We start from the raw sequence: 10,095 nt of genomic DNA, 5'->3' as shown, positions 1-10,095 counted from the left end.
GGTTATACATTTATGATTCAAAGTATTGTCCATCGCTGGCCATTACTTTCTCCCATCTTTCGGGTAGCGTACGAATCCCACGTCGAAAAAACTGGTCATCTTTTGAGGCTATCCATGAATCGATCCAATTTTTTACTTCTTCATAAGACCGGAAGTGCTGGTCAGCCAGGCCGTGTGCCATTGATCGAAACAAGTGATAGTCAGAGGGAGCAACGTCTGGAGAATATGATGGGGTAGGATTTCCCATTTCAACGTTTCCAAGTATGTCTTGACCACTTTCGCAACATGGGGGGGTCGAGCATTGTCATGCTGCAAAATCACTTTATCGTGTCTCTCGTTGTATTGCGGCCGTTTGTCTTTCAATGCTCGGCTCAAACGCATCAATTGCGTTCGGTACCGATCGCCTGTGATTGTTTCAGTCGGTTTTAACAGTTCATAATACACTACGCCGAGCTGGTCCCACCAAATAGAGAGCATGACCTTGGACGTCAAAATCACCGTTCTTGAAGCGTTGAAACCACTCACGACACGTTCTTTCATTAATAACGGCCTCATCATAAGTATTTGAGAGCATTCGATGAGCCTCAGCCGCAGATTTCTTCATATTGAAGCAAAAAATTAAAACCTCCCGCAAATGACGAGAATTTGACTCATAAACTGACATTTTCAATCGAGAATAACTTTATGATGCAGACACAAATCGACTAATGTTTCTATAGGGTTATGTTGATAGATACCCAAATTTATTGTATGACGTCTATGATCTATTTATTTCGACCACCACTTACTGCTAAAACCATCTATAGGAAAACGGCGGACGCAAAATTGTACACCTAATATAATGAATAAACTATTGAATAAACTATTTTATAATTATAATTGTATTAACTATAAAATAGTTTATTTGATTATTAAATATGTACATTAATTCTATATGTATATAATGTGTACTATTATCATTTTTATAGTTTTTATCATCACTATGTCTTTTTCTTTGAAGAATTGCAAAAAGCGATCTGTGGATAATAGTTTTAGATCAAAGAAATTAAATGAAAAATTGCTTGTATGCACGTATGAGAGAGATTGTCAAGCGACAAAATTTTATGAAAGTAATGACTTGCGGTTTAATTCTTTAGAGCTGGGAGGCTCTACCTCCTGATACAGCCACGTTCACGCCCGACATCACGCCATTGATCCTGTCGGCCCACAGGGACAACTACGAAATTATAAAAATTCTCCTAGATCGTGGATCGATTTTGCCGATGCCACACGATGTTCGCTGTGGGTAAGAAGATTTATTAAACGCTTTTATGATTATGAAAGAAAATTAAGGGATCTTAACGTACAAAGAAAATAATTTACGTCAAAATTGTTCTTTTGATATTATTATATATTACAATACTTACTGTCTTGCATATTATGGCTTACTTCTTAACATTCTGAACGTTTTAACAGAGCATCTCTTGGAGCATTTATAGTTGTGATAAAAAATCGAGATGTTTGTTTTAATAATAATTTAATTTTCTTGAGATACTATATTTATATTTTTATATTTAATAAGTAGAAGGTAAAATTAGATAATGGACAATAAAAGTATATGAATATTTTATGTAAATATTTAAAAATTCTGATATTTATCTCTCAACAAAGTTACTTTTTATAAATGCTTTAAAAGTGCTTGATCCTTAACTAAGAGCGCTCTTTTTGGCTAATTGATTCCCTCGGCTGAGTTATCGTCTTATTCCTTTGTATACAAACGCGACAAAAGCGTAATTAAATTAGGCTAAGCGTACATAATTGTCGCGTTACCATCATCTCTCTCTAAAGAAAATTTAATCTGTGATAATCGCATTACATTAAGCTTCTGTGCATTGAAACTGCAGAAAATTTTTTGAATCGATAAAAGCAGAGGAAAAACTTTATATTGCGTCGTAATGCGTTATGTAACAACGATATGTATTTGCTTGACTAAAATACTCGTACATACAGGAGTAGTTTCAAACGGGGCAGTTTTGAACAACAATATTTTTCGTAATAGTTTGGCGTGAAAAGGTGCCATTTTTCGGACAAAAGCTATACCGAGTGCATAGTACTTACATTCATCATTCAGCGCACAGCTTTTGTTCGAGAAATATCGTTCCTTTGCTCGAAATTTACACAAAAAGTATTATTTAAAGTCGTCTCTTTGTATATCTAAAGTTATTTATTTTGTTCATATACTCGTGATATAAAAAGAAATATATATAGCGGTCAGCGTTTTCTCAATTCGAAGCTAGACTTTTCGTCGCATAACGCCTTGAAAGGTTGATAAAAGAGGTCTTTTCAACGTAAAAGATGATGTAACATCACGAGACACATGGCTGCTCTGGGAAATATTAGAGAAAACGGTGAACGCAGTGTATCACCAAGTCGTTTTCATTTCGACTTGTTGCCATTTGTTATTTCTTTTAGATGCGATGAGTGCGTGACATCGAGAATGGAGGATTCCCTGAGGCATTCGAGGAGCCGAATAAACGCCTATCGGGCATTGGCGTCGCCGTCTTTGATAGCATTGTCGTCTAAGGATCCTATTCTGACTGCTTTTGAACTCTCTTGGGAACTTCGACGACTTTCGTTCTTGGAGCACGAATTCAAATGCGAATATCAGGCAAGAAATTGATATTTTCTACATTTATGAATATTCCTAAATAATATTCCATTGAATTTTTGCTTATGAAATGTTTGATGCCAAAACTTTCAATTTTACCTATGCAACGTTTTTAAAACAAATATCGAATGATGTATTTTATTTGTAAAAACATATTTCACTTGCTGTCAAATGTTTACAATTTTTCGATAGTAAATTGTAAATTACTTTTTCAGAAATTACTTGAAGACTCGCATAAAATCGACATTTTGCATACGCAACACTCTAACAGTTGTTTTAACAATTCGTTATCGATTAATATTTTTTGAAAGCGTTTTAAAAAATGTTTTGTTTATTATTTATAATTTTTATTACTTGATATTTATATGTTCTCGTTAAGTCTTATTTCGAAAGTAAAAAAAGAATTAAAACAAATCGAAATACTATACGTATTGAAATTACTAGGAAAATTACGCATTACTTCCAATCTTATTACCGTTACAATTATACTTTTTTCAGTAATGAATAGATGAATAGATGTGGAAATGATGTTACATTTCCTTATTTGTAATACCGTTAATGATATCACTGTTCCATTTTTTTAATAATAAATTAATAATTATTTTTATCATTACTTCATACAAATGTATACGTATATGGAACGTGCATAAACGAGTTTTGAAAGAAGGAAGCTTTACGTTAGGTTACGATTAATCACATAATTATAGATTTCCTGTTGAACTATAAATCAATAAGCGACATAGACAATTGAAAAAATTAATTTAAAAAACCATTTAAAAAAAACGTCATTAAAACTCAATAAATGAAAATTGTAACGATTTGTTAATTTTTTTAATATTTTATTGATAATGAGATACTTTTTTTAAAACAACATTAATCAATTATTTAAAAAAAAGTACATAATAGTAATAATAATGAATTATTTTTTATAAAATAATCTGGCTGAGGTAATTTTCTCAATAAATTATTATATTTATAAGGTTTTAAGGCATTAGTTATTAGTAGCGTTATTACCAATTCGATAATTATAATATTATTTCAGCTTGAATTACATTTCTAATTCGACAGTAAGCAGCGCGTATATAATTTATATAACTGAAAGATTTAGAATTGACATTTAAAAATATTATTTACATGTATCGCTATAAATCTTCGCATCCACCATTAGCCTTTTCCTTACTTATTTGATTAATTCATCTAGATTAATTACTTTAAGTAACTTTTCCAACCCTGGAAATTACGTATTATAACTCTTCAAATATATCATGAATATATGGTAATTAAATGATCAAAATTTCTTCGAATGGTTTACTCACTTTTCAAACTACAGATTAAGACACATGCGCTGCTTCCTTTGGCGATGTTTCTTCCTTCACAGCGGTGTTCCGGTTTTACGAAACAAATTTATCTCGGTTAGCGAGTCACAACAATTAACACGTGTTTTCCTTAATTCAGCAGTCGTGCAGCTGTATCCATCGTACATCCATGCTTTCCTTTCCGTTCGTTTCGTCTCTCAAGTTCTGTTCGAGCGCATTCCTCTATGTTAGCTTCTCTTCTTCCCGATTCTTTACGGTGCTTAAGAGGTGAGAGTTTAAATGCTCACCACGCTCGAGGAACTTTTGATTTATACACGCATAAATCGCACTTCGCAGTAGTAATATACTGAGCAGCGGCGCTATCGAGTTGCTTTATAGTTTCCCTGCCACAACCTTTGTTCTCTCTTTCAGCCTCGTCAACGTTCCAGTTTCTTCTATAGCTCTCCTTGTACTCTTTCGACACCGCCATCAGCCTCATTTCTTTGACCCTCTATTCCTTATTCACCCTCTTTTTCTTTGGAAAATTCTATCTTTTTACTCCCATTTTGCTATTGTATCGTTCCCCATCTCTCAAGTGCCGATCTTGACGTATCAGTTCGATGAAGACGACTTCGAAAGTAAAGTGAATGAAGCTTGTGATAAATTGCCGCAAATACTTCCCGTTTTTCTTCCATTCTTTCTTGCTTTATTTTTATTCGTTATTTTTGAAGTTAACTCTTAGATGATCACACTACAGGAACAATACACTTGGATATAACAATATGCAAAACTAAGTTCAATTGCTTATAATTTTCATAAAAATAAGCATATTGGAAACAATTTTTTTAATTGAAACGTCAGATATTAACATAAAATACTAAGAGAATGCATGTATCTTTATTATTAAAAAAATTGTAAAACCTATTCTATAATGTGCCCTTTGTTTCCTGTTTTTGTTTTTTTACCTTTTGTTTTTTTTCTCCTTTGCAACTATTTTATTGACAATTGCATTTTTTGTTATATATTTCTTGTTTCTTTCGAAGTTCGTTAACTTTTATCTCGGACGATCTAAAACAAAAAACCGGATAAAAAGAAAAAAGAAAGAAAAAGATGTAAATAATAGTAAAAAGCAAGAAACAGGGAACAAAAAGCACACTGTAGAACAGACTTAAGGAATGAAAAAAGCATTAAAAAAGCATTGGAAAAAAGCCAAGTACATATATTATACCGAAAAGGCGTTTAAAGGCTAATTGTATTTGTAATCTTTTATCCACTTTAAATATATATTAAAAAAAATTTATTAAATTGTAATAAATATTTGCTTAAAGAGTAGATACTAATGAAACATGTACTTATAGTAAATAATTATTTATCAATGAAAATCAATGATACTTAAATCGAATTAATAATTCTTGTACCAAATATATGTTTACATTTATCAAATACATATTTAGTCAGTACCATTCAAACAAATATTTATTAAAATTTAATAAATTCTTTTTCAATATATTTATTGATTGAATATATTAAATTTTATGTGACGTATCTGCATGTGTCGAAAAAGGATACATTTCTCGTAGGAAAATATTGAGGAACACGTTAAATATCATATTGTATATCTTCGCGTCCCACAAAATAACTTCAGTTTATGACATGTCGTTGAGTTGAATGGTCCGTAACTTGATGTTGCAGACATTTGGAGTAACGATGATTTTCTCCAGAGAGGAAATGTGTAACCTTACAATCACGTCGATTACTCATGCTTGGTTGCTCTTTGGCTTCTTTTGTGTCGCACGTATATTGAACTGTAAAAAATTAAATGACATTAGAAAACCCGATATGCTCGATCAAAAGAGCATTTTATGAAATCGAAAATTGTTATATTGAGATACGAAATGTTTTGAAACAAATTTTCAATCGATAATGTAATCGGTAATGTAAATATTTGCCTGGCAATCGAAAATAAAAATATATTATAATATAACGACACAATTTCATCATTTGCCTTTTTATGAAGTTGAGTATAAACTTTTCGCGGCGATTTTTGGTTAACAATGCACACATCGCAGAAATACCTATATCCGCGTGAGTGCGTAACGAGAATTCAGTTGAAGTCGAGGTAAGACTGAAAACGATTAGGATAGAAACTTGAGCGTGCTTGTCGATTTTGCAGAAACCCTGGAAGTTCGATTTCGCTTTGTCAAGCGCACGCTTCTTTCTCGGCTCGCAATTCTCGACATGCAAGAGACAACGCGAAGAATCTACCGAATTTCCTTCAGGAATATCGAGCAATTGCGGGCAGGATCTCTTTATGAGAGAAATTAGGAGAATTATTTTCAGCGACATTAGGAAATTAGCTGCTTCAGAGAGAATGCATTCGAAATTGCATTTCGGTATTATGATTGACAGCAACTGTCGTGGTGATTTCAGGAACTCCGAAGACAGTGCCAAGACTTCGCGACTGCATTGCTGGACCACACTAGAAGTTCCTACGAGCTTGAAGTCCTGCTGAATCATGATCCAACGGGACCAGCTTTTGAGCACGGAGAGAGGATGCATCTTAATCGCTTAAAATTAGCTATTAAGCTAAGACAAAAGAAGGTACGAGATGCGAATGAAAGTAAACCTCACAATTTTTTTAAATTACCGGATACGGAATTAGAAATAGATTTTGTTGTCTTCGATAATGAAAACCGTATTTGTGAATATAATTATTTAAATTTATCAAGCGCGCGAATTTTTTCTCGGTTTGCAATTCCCGTGTGAAGCGACAATGTAAAAGAATCCACTGAAAAAAATTTAAATAATTACAATAAAGATTTAACTCCGTTTGAATCTATTTGTTTCAAAATGTAATTTATTTCTTACTAAAATTTTATTTAAAAGGTTTTTTATTATATTTAATTTTATTTAAACTTTTGTTATAATTAATTTTACTATAATTAATTTTTATTGTAATTTTGTTTAAAAAGTTTTTTTCTCTGGTATTTTATGATGTTGGAGCTTTGATATCTGTGAAAAATTTTTTATTTTACAACTTTTTCATCATATTTTATCGAGACATTTTCATCATTTCAAATATCCGTAAAGTAACAATTATATCACAAATTTATCATCAATTATTGTAACATTTTGCAACTTTTGGAGCATTGACGCAAAAATAATCGAATATTTAATTTGATTAAACGATTAAAGGAATAAAAACGTAAAACGTTCATTAGTGTGTGATAATTAAGGATGACATTTGGAAGATAGTAATTGCAGTTCAAATTCTGATTGCGTGAGAAGCTGCCACCTTCTCTCAATCGCATGACCAGAAACTGTCGGTCAATATCGCTTGGATATTTCCAGTTCGTAGCGCATCCTAACGTACAGCAGCTACTGGCATCGATCTGGTACGAGGGTCTGCCGGGGTTTCGAAGGAAGAACATGTTCCTCCAGGCGCTGGAGATCGTCAGGATCGGTGTCCTTTTTCCATTCTTCAGCGTAGCTTACATTATTGCACCCCATAGCATGATCGGCAAAACCATGAGGAAGCCATTTATCAAATTCATCTGTCACTCTGCGTCATATTTCACTTTTCTATGTAAGTATATCTTTATCTTTTACAAGAGAGCTTGTGTTGCGACATAATTTTATTTAGATAAAGTCTAACTTTGGAACTTTGCAACTAAATCGAATGTAAATCGCTGTTTCACATTCACTAACTGTATAAAAAATTTAAAGAGAAGTTAAGATAAATGAATTTTTATGCCACATGATACGCATTTCGTGATACGCACGAAACATTTCGATAACAGGCCGGTTTCATACTTAGGGCGATTTTATGTCACGCTTTAAATCTAACCACTTGGCACGACATCCGGCCGTAACCTGCTATTTCCTAGATTGTTCACCACACTTGATCAGCGTGACCCAAATATCCGGTTCACTCTGGAAATATCGGTTGCACCGCTGAATCAGCTTGATACTAACCATCCATTCTTACAAACATCTCTCTTTCCGGTCTTCAATTATAGTTGCACGATATAACATTTTTTTGTTTTCGAAATCGATACATATAATCGAGGTGATTTCTAGTCGATACATGGAAATAATTTCAAATAATCATCATACCTTATCATAATGAAATTTCGAAATCGGCGGCGTTATTTGATTTGTGAAAGTTAATATTTGATCATTATTTGGTTAGGAAAGTCAATATATGAAAATTCAGCGCAATATATTTGATTTAGCTTTTTTGGAATCATTTGTTTAATTTTTTACTTTTACAACTTTTGCAGAATCTACTAAAAAATTTGAATATTCAAAATATTTGTTTGAAAATTTTAAATACTTGTGCATACATCTTTCATTATCTTAAATTGTGTTGTGGCATTTCATTAATGTGTGAAACAATTAAACCTTCGCTCTACTACGTTATCTTGCTAATCAAATAATTCCGCGGGGAAATTTTCACGCGAAACTAACAAATGAATCTTGCTTTTAACGTGAACAGTTAAATTTTCTATCTATTAAACAAAAATAAGAGTAATTATTTGATTGAATGTATCTGGTTACATGCATTCGAAATGTATATTATTGAATCGTCATAGATGAAATGTCAGTTTTATATCAATAATTTTTAATTGGCATCCAAGGCATATAAATATTTAAAAAATATTGTTAAAATGGAAGTCACTTTTATAATATTTTTGAATTAAAAGAAGAAAAAAGGAGGAGTCTACAGTTAAATAATCTTAAAAATTAGAAATATGTTTTAAGTTTCATATTTCGGAGAGAGATATTAAACTTTATACATTATATCTTTTCATATGACTTTTTTCAATGTGTGAAATTTATGCTTTAAACTGTGTCTGTGCAACTACGCAGTTTTAAAATATGATAACACGTAAATTTCCATAAGTTTTTAAGTTTCTAAATTTAATATGACTTGAAATATCGTAAAATTTTTGTAAAATCTTCTTAAAACCAAAACTAAAAAAACCATTTTGACGGTAATTATGTAATATTTATTATATTAAAGGAAGAAAAAATGTATTTCATAGATTAATGATTTCCGGATTTCCATCTGCAACATTCGAATAATTTCACGCGTTTACGATATCCAATATGACTCATCCAGCGGAAATATTCAGGAAAGAGAACGACGAACAGCGTTTCTTACGGCGTATTTAACTTTCCGGCACGTTGGTAGACAAACATCTATGTTGCGAACGTCAAACAGTTTACAAATACCTTTTTGGTGCCGCTACCAATAATAGTCGTGCACTAATGTATGGAATTCGGACGGCTAAGGAGCATTACTGCTCCGAGATTAATTGCTCGTTCAACTACGAGCAATACATCTTTAGCTTGGTTTCTGCTATTCATTCGATTATGTATTTACACCATTAACACGACAAATTTCATTAATTATTATAACTAATTAGACCTAAAATGATTCTTTCTTTCATTCAAAGAGATTTTAAGGAACCGTTTTTTAATCGTAGCTCTCTAATTTCTAATATTGAACGTCTGAGATATTAAATCGCGAATTAAATCTCTGCTGAAATGAATTCTGTCTCAACTGAGTCAAGTTGCACGATCTATCATTACCGTTACCGACTTTACGTTTAAATTACGACTGTTCTGAATTTTTAACGATGATGAATGCGCATAATTTTGCCTGTGTAGTCATGTTAATACTGGCTAGTCAGCGAATAGAGAGCGTGATCGGTAATTGGATGGGACATGATGTCGTGGAGCACGAACCAGCGCCGACGAAAAGAGGTGCCGCACCAACGATTGTGGAATGGTAAGGTTTCCTTCAATTTTGCGCTTGTATTCGTGTTTCATGTTATTATTCGTTAAACTCGATATCACGTGTTTCGTAACTCTCGTTGTTACTCTGAGGAGTAACAACGAGAGAGGTTTTACACGCAAGAGGTATAAAAAATTTTGATAGAAAATTGTAAAAGTGAAAAATAATATTTCAGTAGAGAGAGAGAGAGAGAGAGAGAGAGAGAGAGAGAGAGAGAGAGAGAGAAGAAGAAGAGAGAAGTAAGTAGTATATATATATATATTACGTTACGTTACTAACGTACTACTCCTCCGTCCGTCGTCGACGGAACGGAACGGACGTAATAATAGTAAGTAAGTAGTAGAAGTACA

General features: G+C 32.6%; 1 protein-coding gene across 1 annotated transcript in view; it reads left to right on the top strand.

The window, feature by feature from the left end:
• Positions 1-10,095, top strand: part of LOC105627050 (transient receptor potential-gamma protein) — a 97,727-nt gene that overhangs the window by 77,509 nt on the left and 10,123 nt on the right. The window contains exons 7-11 of the mRNA XM_012208332.1: positions 1,137-1,285; positions 2,452-2,647; positions 6,373-6,543; positions 7,294-7,528; positions 9,619-9,739. Coding sequence (XP_012063722.1) covers positions 1,137-1,285; positions 2,452-2,647; positions 6,373-6,543; positions 7,294-7,528; positions 9,619-9,739 — 872 coding nt within the window. The remainder of the gene's footprint in view (positions 1-1,136; positions 1,286-2,451; positions 2,648-6,372; positions 6,544-7,293; positions 7,529-9,618; positions 9,740-10,095) is intronic.

Source organism: Atta cephalotes (genome assembly GCF_000143395.1).
Source record: "Atta cephalotes unplaced genomic scaffold scaffold00001, whole genome shotgun sequence".
Classification (NCBI taxonomy): domain Eukaryota; kingdom Metazoa; phylum Arthropoda; class Insecta; order Hymenoptera; family Formicidae; genus Atta; species Atta cephalotes.
Note: the sequence above shows the minus strand (reverse complement) of the source record. Positions and strands in the feature narration are given on the sequence as shown.